The sequence below is a fragment of the Canis lupus genome, chromosome 13 (assembly GCF_048164855.1).
Source record: "Canis lupus baileyi chromosome 13, mCanLup2.hap1, whole genome shotgun sequence".
In the NCBI taxonomy this organism is placed as follows: Eukaryota; Metazoa; Chordata; class Mammalia; order Carnivora; family Canidae; genus Canis; species Canis lupus.
Window position 1 is genome coordinate 53,223,212 of NC_132850.1, and position 21,389 is coordinate 53,244,600.

The window sequence follows — 21,389 nt, forward strand, 5'->3', positions numbered from 1 at the left end:
TGAAAAACAAGACATAGCATTTCAACCCTGTGAAATTAAAATTTCAGGACCCAGTTGTCAGCAAATATTCATCAAATATGTACTAATGTATTTAGTTATTTGCTAGATTTGTTATTTAAGTTACAACCAAGAGTAACTACAATTAGAAATTTTAAATTACCATAATTATACTTTGGTAACACTTAAGATCCAGAAGTAATATTCCCGGCATTCACTCTATTAAATACACGTGCCACTTGAAGATGACTTTGCCACACATGTCTCTTAATTTTTTTTTTGTATAATAAGCTGTCCTATTACCATTTTTTTTTAAAATGCATTGTTATTTAAAAAATGTATATCTCATTCTGCTACCCATAGACACATGTTTGTACAAAGACATTCTGGTATAAAGATATTGATTCTGGAAACACAGACTGACATTCATTCTAGTCAAATGAGGGTAGTATATATGATAATGTTGAGTTGCAACTATTGCTTAATTATGGAGGTGTCTTTCCTAAAGCTCTTCGCTAATTCAGCAAGTAGATTTCTTTCTTAGTGATGAGATACATTTCACACATTTTATTATTTTTAAGATAGAAATATGTAAGTAGAGTCTCACCGTGAACTAAATTGATCTGATAGCATTTAAATGTTTTTTTAAAGATTTATTTATTTTGAGGTGGGGGAGAGACAGAGCAAGTGGGGGCAGGGAAGGAAGGTGAGAATCTCAAGCAGACTCCACACTGAGCACGGAGCCCAATGTTGGGCTCAATCTCACGACCCTGAGAACATGACCTGAGCTGAAATTAAGAGTTTGACTCTGTAGTAACTGAGCCACCAAAGCGCCCCCACTTAATGTTTTAATACATTCTAATCAATATCTCATTGCAAAGCTTGTTGATAACACATGTCAAGCAAAAGTGTTGCTAGGATTAAGTGCTCAGAGGGACGACCTTACACTGTGATGTGCTGTGGCCAGGATAGCAGTTGATGTCATCTCAGCACTGTGCATCCCCTACCACCCACCCCCTAAAAAAGAGAGGAGAAAAGAAAAGCCAAATTTCTAACATGTTTATATCCATATAGTAGCATCCACCCGCAGGTTGTGTGACAGCATGACCTATGACCTACTTCTCCCTGGTGAACCACTCCATGGGCCTCACACTGGTATTTTGTGATTAAATTCTTCTTGGGGGCAATCCTGAGGTTAATGTTTTTTAATGAGATATAACTAACGTGTAACATTCTGCTAGTTTCAGGTGTACAACCTAATGATTCAATATCTGTATATAGTACAAAGTGGTCCCCACAGTAAGTCTACTTACCATCCATCATCCTGAGGTCAATTTTTAAATCACTTCTCACTTATGAAATAATGGGTGTGTGGAGATGGGGAACACACAGAGTAACATGTCCCAGGCCCTGTTCTTTATTCTAGAGTGTGCTCTGTTAGGGACAATGTTTTGCTAATCATAATATCGTATCAAATTTATTTTTTCCTATTTACCCATTGTTTTCCCATTTACCCATGCTTTCTCTATACAATTCTTAACTGTTCTAATCTGAAATCACTTGCTTGAATGCATTTCATGACCACAAATGACTTGATTTCTGATAAAAATATAAAGAGCCTTGGAAGGCATCAAATAAACTGGAATACTACAACAATTTTTCTGGGTACAGATGCTCAAATAATTTTCCTTTTTCATTTTTTTGTCCTTATTGAATGTATTATGCTATTATTAAACTCAATGTACTCGGCTTGGAAGAAAAGTTCCCACACTCTTGTAACCTGAAATCCTCAGTAGTAAATGAATCCCTTCAACTTTATTTTGATGCTTGTTGAGGGCTGAGACAAATACCTAAACTGTCCTGGGTTGGACTGATGAACTGGGTGTTTACTACATTGGGGTCTCTGAAGTTCTGTGCATTTGCCAGCATATAATCAATTCCTTTTGCTTTCCAGCCACTGAGATGTAGTAGTAGAGAAGGAACACCAGGATTTGCTACCACGGCATTTGATGTGAAGAGAAATAAGAAGGGTGGCATCTATAATATCAGGGAGTGAGGTGGAAACATTTGAGGAGCATTTGGAAAAGATTATTTCAAGCTTCTACCCTGTAACTCAAACCTATGAACACTACAACCACATTAAATAACTCACCATTCATTGGATCAATTGAAAATTCTTTAGAAGAGGAAAGGATTCTGTAAGAAATGTTCTCATTGCTTTCTATGTCTGTGGCTGCCACGGTCAGCACTGAGTACCCCGCAGGCGCCCATTCGGGAACAGTGACCTGAAGGAAACAGAAAGAAATGAGTCTTGTGCTTACAGGCTAGAGATATTTTCATGAACAGGACCAGAAAGCAAAATCATTATATTCATTTTGCTTATGGAAAATACACATGTTAATTTATAGAGTTGATATATTAAGAACATTGTTTCGAAGTCTCAGAATTCAGAAAAACAAGATTAAAAACATTTCATTGAGTTTTGATTTTTATTATAAAAAATCCATCTAAATTATTTCTGCCTGGTAGAGGATAGTTAATAAATCCACTAACGCAGTATTTCAGACAGAAATCGTTATTTAGGTTAGTTTCCCTACTGTGTTTCTGCTTAAACCATGCATTTGCTACATTCAGAAGTCCTGAAGCCCATTTCCAAGTACTTAGCTGAATGCTGTTATTGTCTTTACTTCTATAAACATATACTAAGGTGTAAAAAAATAAAATTTCCACTTCACAGTTTTGTTCATGATTGGTTTCTGCAAAAGGTTCATCAGTATATTCCAAAGATATGGCTAAGAAAAAAAGAGTTTTCCCAAATTAATCGGTGATAATCCAAACCACTGTATTATCTGGTACCTTTGCAAATATTAGGCCAGTTCTGATTGTTATGAATAACTGGATTCCAATCCCTACAAATTAAAAAAAAAAAAAGATGCTATATGCAGCTAAGAAATTGACTTGAATGAGCTATTTAGCTCCATAGGTACTTACCAGAGCTTCCATGATATTGAATATACAACCTTCAGCCTCAACTAAGTCATTGAAACCTGTGAATACTGCCTGTCTGAATCAGTCTGTCAACAGTGGTAGGCTTACATTATTCCCTATTCTTTTCGACTTTGCCTATGGTTTCAGTATCTCCTTATTAAGCTCTTTACCTGGTAAGAATCTTGAGAAAATACTGGTGGGTTATCATTGACGTCCACCACACAGACAATGAGCGTTCCCTCTGTGTCATGCACAGTATCAGAAATTTGGATGAACAGCTCATATTCGGTAGCTTCTTCAAAATCCAATGTTTCCACTAGCACCACCGCTCCAGTGTTCCGATCGATAGCAAACTTGGTCCCAAGATTACTCTCTTTGGCGAAATTGAAGATGAAAGTTGGATTCAAATCCACATCATGAACTGATATCTGAGTCACAACTACACCAGGCAAAGAATCTGCAATAGTCATGACCAATGTCAGCCTCCATTAAAATCCATCCTTTGAAATACTTTTCTTTAATAGTTCAATCCAAACATTTTAACTTTAAGTCCAACATGATTTTCTGTTTCTTGGCATGATTTCTCATACAAAGCTCATTACGAGCTGAACAAAAACTCTGAAGAATTTATGAGCCCAATAAAGTGAAAATTTACCAGTGAGTAGGGAATTGAGGAGGTAAAGTATATTCGATTTTTATATTGCATTTTTTTTATCATATGCGTGCAACACCATTCCAGGATGAAGGAACAGTCTCAGCCACTTATTTATCCTACATAGTTTCTGTATTAAAATCACATATTCATGGGGAATATGGGTGGGAAGAAGGTTATTACTCAAAACAATAATACAAAGCATACAGTTTTGAAACGTAAACAAGATTTAAATGACAATATTGGTATACCAACTTAGAAATACTTGGTTCCTTGTACTTATTTTTGTAAAATTATTGCTTATGGAGAGGCATATATAATGCTTCCTTCACTTAAAAATCTGACTCTCAAAATTATCCAGACTATGGAAAGACAAAGTATGTATCGTGGCAGTGATAAGAGCAAATCTCTCATATTACCAAAAAAAAAAAAAATCCACAAAATAGATAGCATGCTAAATGTCTATCAAACATGCTACATGTGTTCTTTAGTCCAAACTGTCATAAAAGGGACCTGATTTTTAAGCTGACAAGTATGGTACAGGTAGAAAGATACTCAGAATAGTTCCCCTCTATATGAGACATAGGTAATTTTCATATTTCAGGTTTGAACATTCTGGATGTGCATCAACCACTCCTTACCCTATTCAGTATATGTTTTGATTTTTTGCCGTTTGTTCTTGTGATGTGCTGATAATGGGCACATTGCTGCATTTTGATGCTAATACACATCCTTAAGAATACTACCTTTGGTAAAAGCAAAGCAAATGGAAGTATATCAAATGGGTGAGAAGCAAGAACTGGAGAATCTTTTCTTTGTAGAATATTTCAGAGTATTTGTGGGTATCCCTATGCATCTACAAATATATCCCTCTGTGAGTGGTAATTTGTTTGGAAGCTAAACATCCTAAAACAATCCTAAAATAGAGACATCTTAGGAATAAGTTGGATATTAATAGTGAAAGGAGGGAGGCAAGAGGGAGGCCAGCACTTTTTGCAATTTCAGTGATAAAGAGTTGGCTTGGATTTACCAGTATGGCCACTGACCATGGATAACTGTGGGATTGCAGACTATGGAGTCGTAGAAGCCAGGGACCCAAAGTGTTAGGATTAATTAGCATATCATGTAAAATTTTGTATTTTCTACTTCTACCATTAATGTGGTAAAATTTTTCTGTAAATGCTGAACTTTAGTTTACACTAGAGGAAAGTGATGACTTTGTGCAATGAGCAGCCCTTCATTTATGACCTGTGATTCGTATACTGCCAAGACTGACAAAATTACCAGTCTATGGACATTGCTTCTTCTCAGAGGAGCTTTGGAATGATCATCAGAGCTAACAAAGTATGCTTCTTCATGGAGTAGATTTGTTTTTTGGGAACTATCTGCACACAAAGAACAATGTGTGCAATGGCAGTTCGAGCCTGGGGAACTGGCTGGCCTCCTGATGACTTAAAGGCAAATCCCAGCTTCAACATTTAATGTCTTTGACATTTGATATTTAACTTTGGCCATCCATTCTCCATTCTGTAAAATGAAGACAGAAGCTGTCCATGTTGCGAGGTTCTTGAGGATTAGTACTTGTGTTTCTTAAAACGCCTGGCTGGTAGCTGATATTACACAAGTTACACCCACGATTCCATATTGGCACACTTACTTTCTGCAATTTCCACTGCTTCGGAGGGGAGAAAAGCCGGGGCATTGTCATTTATATCAGTCACCTGTATCTTGATCACACTTGTACCAGAAAGCCTGGGTATCCCTTTATCTGTGGCTTGCACAATCAAGCTGGTTTGGGAAAAGAATCAAGGCATGTAATCCATTTTCCAGAGAATTACAAAAACAACATAAATACTAAATATCTAGTTGAAAACTTAAAAGTGAGCTAACTAGCTACTTTTATTTCTCCCCCTGGCTTTTTCTAAACAGCATCATTTGAAAATTTATTTCATCAGAACGGGAGCCTGAAATTTATTTATTTTTGATGCATTTAGAGCATCAAATCCAGCAAGCCACCAGAAGTCATGTGGCATTTAAAACCAATGAGCCATTTCTGAAGACAGACTGTAGAATTTAATCCATTCCTACCAAGAACAACCTAAAAAATACAAACAGCAATATCCAGTCTTTTTTTTTTTTTTATGATAGTCGCAGAGAGAGAGAGAGAGAGAGAGAGAGGCAGAGACATAGGCAGAGGGAGAAGCAGGCTCCTCACCGGGAGCCTGACATGGGATTCGATCCCGGGTCTCCAGGATCGCGCCCTGGGCCAAAGGCAGGCGCCAAACCGCTGCGCCACCCAGGGATCCCCCAATATCCAGTCTTTGGATAAGAAGATTACCTCCACCTTACCATGCATGGCCTGGATATTGCTACATATTTACGTTTTACTGTAACAACACAAGATAGAGCCATTAAGAGATTGCTTTGTGTTGATATTATTTTAGATCCAAATTCAAAATTGATAGCAATTATAGAATTAAGAGAGGATGCTGCATGATTAATACACACACAAAAATGCATGATTGGCTACAACTATAGAGTAGGAGGGAAAGTCCATGATCTGAAATAATTTACATGCAATGATTTCCTCTCTCTTGGAAGATGGTACACCTATCTTCAGTAACTAAATTAGAAACCTTCTTAGTGTCTTCAACTTTTCCATTTCTGTCACCAACCTTCCAATATCCAACTAATTATGAGCCTTATAGATTTTACCTCCTGAATATCACTTGGATCAGTTTTCCCAACCACTTCAGTCCTGCCTTCAGAGCCTCAGGCAGGCTGATCAACCATCATGCTTTGCCCAGGACTGAAGGTTTCCTGGGACATGGGACTTTCAGGTTTTTTTTTTTTTTTTTTAATAAGTAAAACCAGGACAGCCCTGAGCAAACCAAGGCAAGTTGGTCTCTGTAGCCTCATCCCTGCATCATCTTTACCTGGAATGTTCTATATTCATTATATCCTTTCCCACCTGTAGTACTTGTTTGTTCACCAATCTTCCTACTGCCCCTGTCAATCCCACACACTGCAATTCAACAGTTCCATCTAACATCCTAAACTGAAAATCTGACTTCTCTATTGAAAACTTTTCCTTGGCTCTCCATGTCTGCCAGAGGTAGTCTGGGCCTTGAACACATACATACACATGACCTCTTCTGACTTGGCTTCTGCCTGGAATTCCTGTCCCTGTACTACCCACCCTCTTGATCTTCCAAAGCTCACATCTCTGGGAAGCTTTCCCTGACCACTGGTCTGATTTGGATGCCTCTTTCTCTATCCCACAGCACCCTGTACTTTCTTCTAACAGAGCAGTCATCACCCTTTGTTTTTACGCATTGATTATCTGCCTCTCCTATAAGTTTCTTGAGGGCATGTGAGCTATTCTACTTGATTTTTTTAAAACATATGTTGAGGGCTGTTTTCTCAAGACTTGTCTAAGATTATGAGTGTATTATATGACAGAGCCAGGATTCAGGCCCAGGTCTTGGTTGACTGGAAAGCCTGTGCTCTACTAACTGAGGTCCACTATACATTTTCAACATGCCTCTCTTACTGTGCATATATTATGCCCTAATGTATAATCATTAGTTTTTCACTCCCCTCTAAACACTATGAATTCCAGGAGGGTAGCTGAGTAGTGATGTGAGTTATCAATCAGAAGACAATCTTTATCTCAGAAGTGATGCTAGTCTTAGTCCGTGATTGATACTAGCTTTTAAGAAACTGAGTCTTGGAAGTCGACACATTCTACTTTCTTTTCCCTTAGCTTACCTGAGTAAGTGTTCTGTCTTTCCAATCTTACATGTAAAATAAGCATTAACTCTTCCTTGGTTTAAATCCCACATAGGGGTGTCTGAGTGGCTCATTCAGTGAAGCATCTGCCTTTGGCTCAGGTCATGATCCCAAGGTCCTGGGATCAAGGCCCACAACCAGGCTCCCTGCTCAGGGGGAGCCTACTTTTCCCTCTCCTTCTGCCCCTCCCCCTGCTTCCTGCTTGTCCTCTCTTCCTCTCTCTCTCTCTTTCTCAAATAAATAAATATTAAAAAAATAAATTCCACTTAATAGCAAATAATCACTGTCTATCTACTGTTCATGACGCACACAGGCTGCCTTCTACACTACCAGAGCTGCTACATTAGTAAAACGACTACTTGAATTTCACACTTCTGGAGCTTAGGAATCATTCCATCTGGAAAGTTTGTTTTGTTAGCATGAACCTAAGTCAGGTACATATGGAAAATATTTACTAAAAATAAACAAATCATAATGTTCTCTGCCTTTGCTGCCTGCCCGTCCTTAGTGTCATATTAAAAGCTCAGCCAAGATATCAAAGTTATGGCTCTGTCAGTTCTACTAGAGTTGCATCCACCGTTATTTTTACAATGTTACAATATCAGGGGTTTTATATAATGCCTATGTCAACTTAAAAAAAAACTAGAATCTTTGATATGGAGGAAAATATACAATTCAGTTTCAAAATATAAAAATGAGTAAACAGTTCCTCAGTAGCTTGGAGAACAGATGAAAAACTATGAAGGCAGACCCACCAAGATTCTACATGTAACTTCTGGGAGACCTCAAGTTTTCTCTGATGGCTCCTTGGCAGTCTTTGTAAAATTATTGGTTGTAACCAGTCCAACTGGCTCTGGCTTTCAGAATGCTGCTCTGATTAGTACATCAGCAGAGATTAAAAATGAAACTGAGCAGATTTAGAACCAGCCCATTCTAATTCAGAGCATATTTCTCCTATTCAACCAACCACAGGAAGCTTCTTTTATCGTGTTAAACTTTAGATGGGACCTTGAGCAAGAAGTATCCTTCCCTATTGCCTTAACAAATACTGAAGGTGGTAGGTGATTTTTCAAAATATTGTCTCAACAGTATCTTAAATGTCTACCAAGAATTGCAGGTTTCTTCTGAAATTCTCAGAAAAACAAAAATATCAGCCAACATCAGAAACATCTATGAAAAGAAGAGCTGTGACTTCAGTTATATCTACACAGGTTTTATCTTTTCTTCCTCCTAAGATTCTATGGTAATGGTAGCAGAAGAATTGAAAATAAGGTATTTGTCCATAAGGCTAAAACAAAATGGAAGAAGATATTGGTGGGTAGAGGTGGTAAAAAGTCTCAAAAAATTTCTGGAAAATGCAAGCAGATTTGGGAGTGGTTATAGACAAGTGGGTAAGAGGAAACCACAGATTGAAATATATTGAAGGGAGATAAGGATGAGTGGGGAACAGATTTGTCCCCACATAAACAATGAGAGACACAAGACATGACAAGGGGTAGGGTGAGATATTGAGTTAAAAATAACTTGAAGATTACTTTAAACTCAAAATACAGAACAATTAATCCTTTGCCCATTGCTCTTTACTCCCAGGCAAAAGAATGCCTAATTTTTATACTCAGTATTATTTAATTTGAACATAAAAGGACTATCCTTGGAGCAATAAAAGTCCTTCCCAAAGGAAAAAAGGAAGCCTCTCTATTTGTATGTCATTCTGCAAAGTAGTCAACTTCCTCTCTGGTTCATCTGAAAGTGAAGTGTGCTGGTCATAAGCTGTGCCAGCCTACTCAGAGACTCTAATGACTTTGCTGTGGCCTCACTCAGAACCACGGATCATTAGTTACAGAAATTCTCCAACATGAAAAAAAGAGTGTAGAACAGACAAGGAAAAAAAATAAACCCCAAAGAACCAGAGATCTTGAAAGAACAAAAGAAAATATAAAAAAAAAAATTCTAATTAATGTTCTTGGAGAGCTATCAGAAGATAATACAGGCATGAAACAAGAACAAGATGCTATGGAAAAGCAGAAAGATCAAGAAAGCTTGTGGAAATAAATATATACCTATATATATATATATAACATCTCCTTAAACTCCTTAAAATGAGGAATATTTCTTTTTAGCTGATTCTAACCCAAACACATTTTGAAACTTTTTTTTAAATGTAGTCTAACCTCTCCCTGTGGTTTCCATGACCATCTTTTCCAGGTTCTGTTCCTCTTATTCCCTGAATCTATTCTGCTGACTTCTGTTTGTATGCTTGATCCTCAAGTAGTGATAATCTTCCAAATTCTCATTTTGCAGACTTTCCCTAGGTAATTCCATTTTACATATTTTTCCTAAATGAATCTTAAATCTAAATCTTAGATGGAAACCCCTTTCCCAGGTTCCAGATCAGTATTTTAATTGCCTAAGGAATGTCTTAACTTTTGTTTTGCACTAGCCCTTCAAATTCAAAATGCCCAGAAAAATCCCAATCCCAATCCCCATTCCAACCCCAATTCCAATTCCTGCCTTTCCTATGAGGAAACTTCAGAATCATTTTCTATCTCTTTCCTTGTTGAATAAATCCAACTATTGGCCATGTTCCTATGACTTCTGTACCTGAGTTAATTAGTAAGTATGTTCTCTTCTACCATGCCCATTGCTTCATCCTCATTAGTAGACTCTTCACAGTCATTGTCTAGTTTAACTAATCTGTCTGATGCTGGTTCCCTATCTTGCAATTCATCTGTTACCAGATGTCTTTTAAAAATAAAGATCTGAGCATGCACCCAACTGCTTATACTTCTATATGGCCTATCGAATCAAGTACAATTTCCATTACATGGGATATAGAGACCCTTAAAACTTGCCTGCTACCTACCAGTCTCTTTTTTGTTGTTGGTTTTGTTTTGTTTTGTTTTTCAGACCATCATAAATTTGTTTACAATTTTACCAGGGTATAATTGGCATACACCACTGTGTAAGTTTAAAGTGTATAACATAAGAATTTGACTTACATATATGGTGAAATTATTGTCACAATAATTTAGTTGACATCATTTCACACAGATACAAAAAAAGAGAGAAATTATTTTTCCTTGTATTGAGAGCTCTTAAACCTACTCTCAACAACTCTCAACTATACCACACAGCGGTGTAAACGATGTCATCATGTTGTATATCATGTCCCCAGTAGTTCTTTATCTTGTGACTGAAACTCTGTACCTTTGGCCACCTTCCTCCTATTCCTCCACATTCCCAGCCTTTTGTTCATTACCCCACACTCAGTTGCTTCTCAGGTACACTGTACCACTTGTTACTTCCAAACATACTGTTTAAACACTTTTGCATATGCATGACTTTCCTGCTTTTTGCCTGAAATGTCTTTTATTCTTTTTTTTTTTTTTTTCACAGGGAGTCAGCAGGATGCGGCTGCAGTCCCAACTCTGCTGTTTATGAGTCATGTATTTTGGAAAAGATAATGAACATCTCAGCTGACTTCCTACCTTCTACACACAATTGATTTTCAGTATTTTTCTCACGGTCATAACAAGCCCTCAGTGGAGAGTATGAGTTTGGCGTTGCTCCTGCCAATAAAGAGTTCAAGCTTTTTGAACTTGAATATTTTTGCTACAGAAACTGAATATTTAAACCTTTAAATTAACTCTTATTTGCCTAAAGTTTTTTTTTTCCCATTCTGTTTCATAAATACACAGGTATGTACTCTGCAGATTCATTCACATGCTACAACAGGAAGCCCTACTAAGACCACTCACACGGGCAAGAATCCCCTCAGTTCTACCATTTACTAGCTGTGTATTCTTGGCAAACAACTTTATTCTCTGAACTTTAATTTCCTCTTTCTGTAAATCTTAATCGGTTATGAGAAATCGACATTTAAAGCAGCTCCATAAATGGCAACTATTGTGATTATTAATATGCCTCTTGCCATGGGTTATAATGGTGCTTGATTTTTGAGTTCCCCAAAAACAAGAAGTGTGGCATGTGTCTTTACATCCCCAGCCTCATGCTTCGTAAATAGTTTTTAAAAATTCAGAAATATCAGTCAGATAGAACTTAAGGTCTATTTTATAGTTTGTCATCACCTCTCCACTGAGCTTTCTTATATATGGCTTAATAAGAGGCCTAAAAATTATTTAATTTTTCTTTAATGCCTCAGTATATTGAGTATAATCAGAACTGAAAATATCTTTTTCTCCTTCATTTTAGAATTGGGAATATTTTCTTCAATTGGACAAATAGCGGTACTTCAAAAGTAAAGTTAAAAGCTGAATGTTACCATTTCCAAAGCATCCACTAACTATGCAGTAGACAAGGGAAAAGTGATCCTATATTTCCTGTTACTTTAAGTATCAGGGAAAGCACTAAGGAGGAAGAGAAGCCACATGGGGGTGGATACAGGGGAAAGCATGAACAGGCAGAAGGTTTAAAATACTTCCTTAAAAAAAAAAAATAAAAAAAAATAAAATAAAATACTTCCTTGCTCTGGTGATAGTTGAGACTGTGTATGTGTGTGTGTCTGTGTGTCTGTGTGTGGTTGTCTCTGTATCTCTCTGTGGCCCTGTGTGTATAGTTCAAATTCTCTCAGTTCTCCAGGCCTTGAGTTAAATTCTTCATGGTGAATTGGAGAGGGGCACTTTTAAATATTGGGACCAATTTAGACGTTGGGAACATTGAAACAATGACGCAAATAGGAAAAAGCTTAAAGGAGTCTGATTTAATTGCTAATTAGGCTCCATTGAGTAAGAAGAACATAAGGACAGAAGGTCATTACAATCCAGAAGTGCTTAGTTTCTGGAACACAGCAGATCTTCAATAAGCTCTGAATTTGTCATCACTCAGGTGGCATGGGGCTGAGACTTAACCTACAATCATCTACAGAGCAAGAAAATCAGCTGTATGCGTAAAACGACTGTAGAGACAAGGTAGCAGAGACTGGTTGTAACATAGTCATACAGCCGGTTTTAATATATTTATACAATAAGCATCATAACAATTGATTACATTAAAATATTACCGAACAGAATCCTACTAGTTAATACAGGATAAGGCCTTAAACTTTGCAAATGCTTTTGAAGTCATATTTTGAAATATATTAAACAAAAAGAACTAAACAATCAAATTTTTAGAGCCAGGAAGGTTTTCAGAGGTTAATGAATTCAACCCGTCCTGTAACAGATCCCACTGTAATCAGCTCAGCCACATGCATCTACTGCACTTTCTTCATTAAACATGAAAGCAGTCTGGCCTAGGAGAACACTGGCACTCCGGGCTTTCACATGCCTGGTTTTCCTCTGTGTAGAAGGTCTGCTCCGTAGCTTGTACAGTGGAAACAGTGGGAGTCAAAATCAGAACACTTGGACTCAAGCCTCTGTGTGATCACTAGATGGTTCTGTGGCCCTGAGCAAGCCACCCCATATCAGCTGTCTTATCAGTGAATGAAAAAATGACTAACTTGGCTTCTTTGGGGGCGACTGTAAGGATGAAAGGAAACACTATGTGCAAGGCCTTTTGGAAGACCATACAAAAATATGATATGAATATATTAAAATGCACAATGAGAAAGCCAAGCTTTTGTTTCACATGTTTCCCCTGTGACCACTTCTCCAGAGACAGACAAGGTTAAGTTTCTTATATTTTCTTCCTGAAGTCATCCAAGTCTATGGGTGCGCCTTGACTCAAATTGGCCTGCAGAGTAAGTTCTGGAGTGCAGCTGGTTATTTCCCCCACATCCCCATATAACCTAGAGCTCTCTCCTCAGTGGCACTCACAGAGAAACCACCTTCTCTTGTCAAATGGTGGTATTCCATGGGAGGCTGGGCTGCCGTGTTTGCGGCAATCCCCGTTCCTGAACATTTTTGGTTCCTTAGAGTCCTCCTTTTTCTTTTATAGACTGTGATGCCATAAATATATCTGTATATATCGCTAGATTTTTGTAGCACTGACTTTTTAAAATAACTAGATGAACTATGAGACCATTATTCTCTCTTTTATAGAATTTGCATAATTCTGTACACCTTGAACTGTAGACAAAAAAATATATTTAATGTTGAATGTGTGCTTAATCCGATCATTTCCATCAGAACCCAGTACTGCAACAAGGACCTGACGACAGGGTTGTACTTTTGTCCACACACAGTTGTGGACAAAAGAATTTTAAAAAGAATTAATTAAGAAGAATTAATTAAAGAATTAAAAAAAGAAATGTCACCGAGTCTTCACTTTTTTTTTGTCTTCACTATTTTTTAAAACAATAACAACAAAAAGTAGCAGAGTGTTCTATCATTTAGTAGGCATTTCACAAATACTGTCTTTTCTAATGTCTCTCATTTAGTACTTAGTAGCATAAAAAAATTCATAAAAGCTAAGAACTACAAGGGACCCTAAGGTACTTCTCATCTAATCACCTTTTCCAAAGAGCAAATACTTTGTAAGATTCCTTTAGTATATTGAAAGGGTGATCATAGGTCGGATCAAAGGAAAACACATTTTATAACTAAGCTTACATGAGAGGAAGTCATGGCCGAAGCAACACATTTGTCAGAAACAAGCCGAATAAACAAGCAAACGGATCTGAATCTGGGACCGACCTGTAGGAGCTGGTGAGCTCGTAATCTAGAATCACATTTGCTGTGATCACACCACTCAGTGCGTCAATGTGGAATGCTTCCCCTTGGTTGCCAGAGAGAATGGAATATTCGGTGAGGCCATTCATCCCACTGTCCAGGTCCACAGCAAAAACCTGTGAGGAAGCAGCTCTTCTATTAGATAAGGGTTCAATCTACAAGATGAGTTAAAAAATTTTTAACTGTCTGTTTTTCAGACAAATGCATGATGAAACAATCACAAATTGTCAAACACTTCAAAAACAATGATCAAAGGAATGGCAACAAATGGCTGAAGCTTACCTTTATAACATAGTAGGTAACGGGTGGGAAAAGTACTCTGCAGGCCCATTCAAAGGACTTTCAAACAACTTTCAGAAGGAGTAGCACATGTTTTGAACTACAGATTTAAGCAAGACGCAAAAACACAGGGATACCTCAGAGATATTGAGGGTTCAGTTCCAGACCACCCAAATCCAAAAATATTGTAATAAAGCAAGTCAAATGAATTTTTTTGTTTCCCAGTGCATATAAAAGTTGTGTTTACACTATACTGTAGTCTATTAAGTGTGCAACGGCCTAGCATTCTTTTTTAAAAAATATTTTATTTATTTATTTGTTTGTTTGTTTATTTATTTATTTATTTATTTATTTATTTATTTATTTTTGAGAGACAGAGAGAGAGAGAGAGAGACAGAGACACAGACACAGACAAAGGGAGAAGCAGGCCCCATGCATGGAGCCTGACATGGGACTCGATCCCAGGACTCCAGGATGACGCCCCGGGAGGAAGGTAGGCGCTAAACCACTGAGACACCAGGGCTGCCCTGGCCTAACATTCTATCTAAAAAAGCAATGTACATACCTTAATTTAAAAATACTTGATTACTAAAAAATGCTAACCATCATCTGAGCTTTCAGTGAGTAGTAATCTTTTTGCTGGTGGAGGATTTTGTCTTGATGTTGATGGCTGCTGACTGACCAGGGTGGTGGCTGCTGAAGGTTGGGGTGGCTGTGGCAATTTTTTAAGGTAAGACAACAATGAAGTTTGCCAGATTGATTAACTGTTCCTTTCATGAGTGATTTCTCTGTAGCATGTGATGTGTTTGGAATCATTTTACCCACAGTAGAACTTCTTGCAAAATTGGAGCCAGTCCTCTCACACCCTGCTGTTGCTGCTTTATCAACTAAGTTTATGGAATATTTTATTTTTTTTTTTTTTTTTTTTTTAGTTTATGGAATATTTTAAATCCTTTGCTGTTATTTCAACAAATTTCACCAGGTATAGATTCTATCTCAAGAAACCACTGATCACCATCACCATAACAAATATAATAATAATGAAAAAGTGTGAATACCGCAGGAATTACCAAACTGTGACACAGACACAAAGGGGGCAAATGCTGTTGGAAAAAAATGGTGCCTATTGACTTCCTTGGTGCTGGGTTGCCACAGACCTTCAGTTTGTAAAAAAAAAAAAAAAAGAAAGAAAGAAAAAGAAAAAAAAAAGTGATATATGTGAAGAGCAATTAAGTGAGGTACTGTACTTGAAAAAAATTCTAATTTGCTTGAATAGAAGATTTCCAACTACATTTAGATTCATGCCAGTACCAGAAAAGGAAAGAAATCTCTGCATAGTGAATGGGGGTCTTTAATTTGTTGCTTTTCGTGCTTCAAGTTTTGCCTGTAAAACGGGCCACATGTGGATTTTTTTTTTTATATCTTATTGAAAGTCTCATTTTAGAAGAATTTTTAATTAATGAAACAACCTAGATTTCATGCTAACAAATTTAGATCCTGATCAGTATATTATCAAAGTAGTGTTGAGGATGAGATAGAAGTTTTGCATCATTCTCCATGGAGATCTGTTAGTCTGCATTACATTTTAATCAAAAACTAATTCTATTAGTGATTTCAAGACCTTGTTTTGGAATAAGCTGATGGACTAATTACAATTCTTTTCTATTTCTTTTTATCCTCTGTGTCCCTCAGCCTTGGCCTGACCTCATGCTCCCATCGTGGCTTCAAACTTCCTCCACTCTCAATCTGTCCTTCATGCTGTTGTCAGATCTCAGGGGCTTCTGGAACATGCTGGTGACTGAAGCGATTAGGGTGCTGTCATACAAAATAAGTCTGCAAAAATAGTGGAGGACACCCTGGGTATCCGGGACTGTCGGGGGGCACAGAGCCAAGACTCCGACACTGTCGAGACTCCGCTGGTCTTTTCAGCCCCAACAGAAGGGGAACTTGCGCATCTGGAACTGGACTGGAAGGCAAACGAAAGTGTCTCTCCATATGCAAGTAGAGGTAGCCACACAGTAAAGCATTGGGGTAGATCTTGTCCAGAAAGTGTCCTAACATGTCATCTAGCTACTGGACCCCATCTACCCAGAGAGAGGGAAGTAATCATCACTAGGTTTTGGATCACAGCAGGGGGGTGGGTTACAGAGGCCAGAGGGAATGCCTGGGTGTGGTGCCGACCTTGCCAGGAAGGGGTCTTATACTGATTTCCTGTGCGGATTCCCAAGAGGTTGTGCATTTCCTGAGGCCCAGGTTCTTGAACACAAAATGGCAATTCCACTGTGAAGGGAAAGGTTGAACTGGGTACTAGTCCAGAAGCTGAGAGAGAGGCCATGAAGGGTCAGTGGGTCTTAGAGCCTGCACAAGACAGCCTTAGGGACAGGCTCTCTTTTTCATAGCTTAAGCCTTTTTTCTGAGACAGGGTTAGGCCTGGAAACAGCAGATCTGTGTCTTTCACATGAAATGTCTGCAAATTTCGAACCCAGGGAGCTCTCCCATGTGTTCGCGCCTCCGTCCATGCTCGTCTGGCTGCAGCTCCACCTGGCAAATGCCGGCTCACCCTTGAAGGCCTAGTGCAAATATCATTCTTCTGTGAAGTCGTATGCTTTTCCTCCAGGAAGAGTCTGTATCTCCTATTTTCTCTCATGACATTAAATAGACACTTCTACTTAACATTAATAATATGCATTTAGGGGCACCTGAGTGGCTCAGTGGTTGAGTGTCTGCCTTCGGCTCAGGGCATGATCCCAGGGTCCTGGGATTGAGTCCCGCATCGGGCTGCCTATGGGGAGCCTGCTTCTCCCTCTGTCTATGTCTCTGCCTCTCTCTGTGTGTCTCTCATGAATAAATAAAATCTTAAAAAAATAATATGCATTTAAATTATCTGTTTGCTCTGTTGACTTCCCCCACTAAAGTCTACACATGGTATGAAGAGCCAATTTTTATGCCCCTGTAGATTCCATGCTGGACAAAGTGGTGGACAAAGTCCCAAGAGAAAGTGGGTGAGCACTGGCCATGGGATGGAGAGAGGAAGACTGAACTCAGAAATTGCAAACTTCCTGTAGCCTAAGGTTTTGTCCAGTCCATCTAACATTTCACGTGCCCTTGGAAGCATTTAATTTATGTCCTAGAAAAAGGCTTTGGATATTTTGATGTACACTCATGATAATTCACACACACACACACACAGACACACACACAAACCATTTCTGTTACCTGTATGATGTGAGCATTGTAGACCTGGCCTTCAGACACTGACACTTGGTAAATGCTTTGCTCAAAGCATGGTAAGTTATCATTCACATCTTGTATCACGACTGCTACTTTGCTGTAGGCTTTCTGCCCCCTACTTTCCGCTAAAACGATGAGTTGTACTTCATTTCTGACTTCAAAATCAAGAAACTTGGGTTCTTTCACAGTGAGTTCTCCTATTTTTATTTCAAGGGAGAAAAAATAAAAGAAAATGATGTTGTACTCATTATTTAAAAAGTTCCAAATCGCCTCTGACTCACATGCTCACCTGTTCCTAAAAGTCTCCCACTGGATGGCTGCCCTTCCCTCCCAACTGGGGTCATTATGAAAAAAGTTGAGAATGTGGTTTTTTTGCAAGGTTCAAACACATAGGAGGGTAAGAAACTATGAAATAGCTGAAATGTGGGAGCTGTATCTTAAATCTCCCTTCTCTTTCCATAGCTAATCCATTGCCATGTCTGCTAAGCCTAGCCTTCAAGCATCTCTTGAATCCATCCTCCACTACCACTGCTGCTGCCCTCCTCCGAGCCACTGGCATTTCCCACCTTCTTCCCCGCATGAAGGGTCCCATGGCATCACTCATCGGGTCCCCCTACTAATTCAGTTACCATTCTGAACTGAATAATAAAAACAGAAGTGTCATTGTCCCACATAAACCCGTTCCATGGCTTTCCCTGGTGATGATGACAAAGTTCAGCATTTTTAACCTCCATAAGATGGACATGCCTGGGCCTCTCCTGCCTCAGGAGTCTCATTCCTGCCATTCCCCACTTTGCTCTCTCTGCTGTGCATAATGCTTAGAACACTCATAGATGTTCTTCTGTTCTTCTGTTCTTCAAATGCTCATTTCAGAGTCACCATGCATGCTTTTTCATCTGCCTTCCATGGTCCCTACTGCTGTGGTTCCTCAGGGATCTTTTCAGACTAGCCAGCCCCATCCTGTCACTATAGTCATTCCATAACAGACTCTCATGGACCACTTGCATGTACTGTGCTCACCTATTTCAGATTGGTTATTCCTCTTGGTTTAGAAGCTTACAAGGTGAGGATGGGTGCCTATCTCTTACACCAACTGTCATATTCCCAGTGCCTAGCTCAGGGTCTGGCCTATAGAAGGCATCCATTAATACATGTTATAACCTCATATACAAGGTATAAATGGGTTAGGGAAACTGATTCTTGGGGTTTATGTCTTGTACAAGTTTCTCCTCCAAATTAATAAAATTCCTCCCCTGATATAATTTTCTTCTCTACTTCCTGTTGTTTTTTTCCTCCCTTTTACTGTCAAATTTCTTACTGAATTTATTACTATTATTTTGTTATCATAATTTATTTAACTCTCACTGTCAGAAATTCCATTGAATAGAAATTCATTGAATGAACATTGATTGGGAATTTGAGATACCTGAAACCAAGTATAAATCCTGGCCCTAGCTGCTTAGCATAGGTTAATTACCTGGCTTCCCCACCATTATGTTTGTGACTCGGGATAAGTTATTCAAGTTCTATGGAGCTGAGCATCCTCTCCTGTAAAAATGGGATATTAATAACAACTTTGTAGAGTTGTGGGAGAAGTAATATAGTGCATATTTAGTATGTGCTATATCATGTTCTGGTGCAGGAACATGATAGAGATTCCAGTGTCCTGTTCATGTTTCTCATCCTGTCCATCATCAGGGATAGCTTTAATATCTGTAAAAACTCTGAATTTAGAAAGATAACATTTAATAGCTATGGACTAATCAAAGTTTAATATTCAGATGAAAGAACCTGTACTGTTTCTGAAAATATGGCCTGGAAGTCACAGTTTCTATTGTTCTTTTTTTTTTTTTTCTATTGTTCTTTTTAAGATTTTATTTATTTATTCACGAGAGACACACAAAGTCAGACACAGGCAGAGGGAGAAGCAGGCTCCCTGTGAGGAGCCTGATGCAGGACTCAATCCCAGGACCCCAGAATCACTGCCTGAGTTGAAGGCAGATGCTCAACCACTGAGCCACCCAGGTGCCCCCAGTTCTTACTGTTCTATCTGAACCAGTTTCCTTAGACAACCAACCTAATCCAAGAAAATGTCAGGCTCTTACATACTTACCGGGATGTTAATGGGAATCATGCCCTGCCCTAGTGTTCTAACTTCAGTATTTGAGTGTTTTCTGGGGATTTTTTTTATAGCTTCTATTCTGTTATTAAGAAAAACTAAGTATATTGTATAGTGAGGAACTCATTATACAACAAAATGTAAAATTCCATAAACTCACTTTCACTTATTGTCATCATTTATCAATTCAGAAAACCAAATTACTTATGAGCCGTGCCGTCTGATGTTACCAACATCCCTGGCAAAAAAGTTACTGTAGATATGACTATTGGCAGCTGGAAAAATCACTAAGGTGCATTTTGATGAGCTGGTACAAACTGGTCTTCTGAAACCTCTGGGAAACAGGGATAAGCTGGCACCCCCAAATGACAGAGGAATCCCAGTTTAGGGTAGTTCCAAAGCTCTCATCCAGCATTCCATCTCCACTGAACAGAGCATTCAGCTTGGCTATCATGTTCTGTTACTATTAGCAAAAGAAAAATAAAATAGAAACGCAACACTAAATTGCCAGTGTCACTTAGTAGAAAGTGTGCCAATTATAGCACAGATCAAAGTAGATTTTTTAATAAAAGGCTTGTGTTTCGGCTTTGATAATTGGAATTTTGTGCTTGGAATGGATCTGCAGTTCTAATGCTTTCCTTGCTTGGTTTTTATTTTTGGCATAATAATTGGCATATGCTGAGAAAGTTGTGTAAGTAGGAAAGACAATAACCCGTCTGTGAGATGACTCAAGGCTGGCACACCTACTAGACCCACATTTGCCTTGGATGCTCTATGCATATTTTTCTCAGAGATAGCAAAGATTTACTGTCACTAGTGAGATGCTAGAACTACTGGGCTCTCAGTGTGGGCAGAAGTCCATGTTTTCCTTCCAGTATAAGTCTCATAGATACCAACTGCGTGTTCATTCGTATGTGTTCATATGCCAGCTCTATAATAACTTGAGAACGAAATTGCAGTAATATTTTCTTTCTGATATATGTACACATGTAGCTTTTGCCCAAGTTATAAAATACACATAAAAATGTGATTAAGATCCTTCAAATGATAAACGTTTGGTAGCATAATCAGGTTACGTCAATCCATTACGAACTGTGCACATGCATACGAATATATCCAAAGCAGAATGTGATAAATATGTATGATATCCAAAAGCTTTTAAACTATCTCCTGCTAAAACTACATCCTTGAAACATTGCAAAGTTTGATCATTTTTGTTGTCAACCTAGCAAATCATGGAATGAATACTACTATCTGTTATTTATATGTACGATGTTAGTAAAACCCCCAAATTCTTGCTGGTTTAGACAGTGAATAGTAGATGTTTTTAAGTTAATGTGACAAGGAGTGTGAATACAAAAGTGAACATGTGGTTTGTGAGTATGGGATGGGGCAAATGCTGGCACAAATGGACAGACAACACGGAACTCATCAGAGATCCTTATCATAACTTATTAAATCAGTAACTAATAAAATGGTTTTCTCACATTTTTACCCTTAAGAAGAGTAACCATAACCTTAGAGATATTTACTGGTTTATCATACACACCAGTTTTCTATTTTAACTGGTAGATGGCTAAAAAATACATATATTCATAAAACCTATGTTAGGTACCTTTACACATAAGTTTGAAGATTATGTGACAAAGGTGACATGAAAGATTAATACCATAATTAAAGGTTTTTAATAAAGTTTCTTGAC

At 38.2% G+C, this 21,389-nt stretch overlaps 1 protein-coding gene and 1 long non-coding RNA gene across 2 annotated transcripts in view; one reads left to right on the forward strand and one right to left on the reverse strand.

Annotated features, from left to right (window-relative positions):
- Positions 1-15,227, forward strand: part of LOC140603114 (uncharacterized) — a 231,610-nt gene extending 216,383 nt beyond the window's left edge. The window contains exon 5 of the long non-coding RNA XR_012006164.1: positions 10,826-15,227. This is a non-coding gene — a long non-coding RNA (uncharacterized lncRNA). The remainder of the gene's footprint in view (positions 1-10,825) is intronic.
- DCHS2 (dachsous cadherin-related 2) overlaps positions 1-21,389 on the reverse strand; it is a 225,656-nt gene that overhangs the window by 6,132 nt on the left and 198,135 nt on the right. Inside the window, exons 15-19 of the mRNA XM_072773716.1 lie at positions 17,554-17,765; positions 14,023-14,174; positions 5,295-5,425; positions 3,156-3,442; positions 2,150-2,282 (exon numbers count right to left, since the gene is read on the reverse strand). Of these exons, the coding sequence (XP_072629817.1) occupies positions 2,150-2,282; positions 3,156-3,442; positions 5,295-5,425; positions 14,023-14,174; positions 17,554-17,765 (915 nt within the window). The remainder of the gene's footprint in view (positions 1-2,149; positions 2,283-3,155; positions 3,443-5,294; positions 5,426-14,022; positions 14,175-17,553; positions 17,766-21,389) is intronic.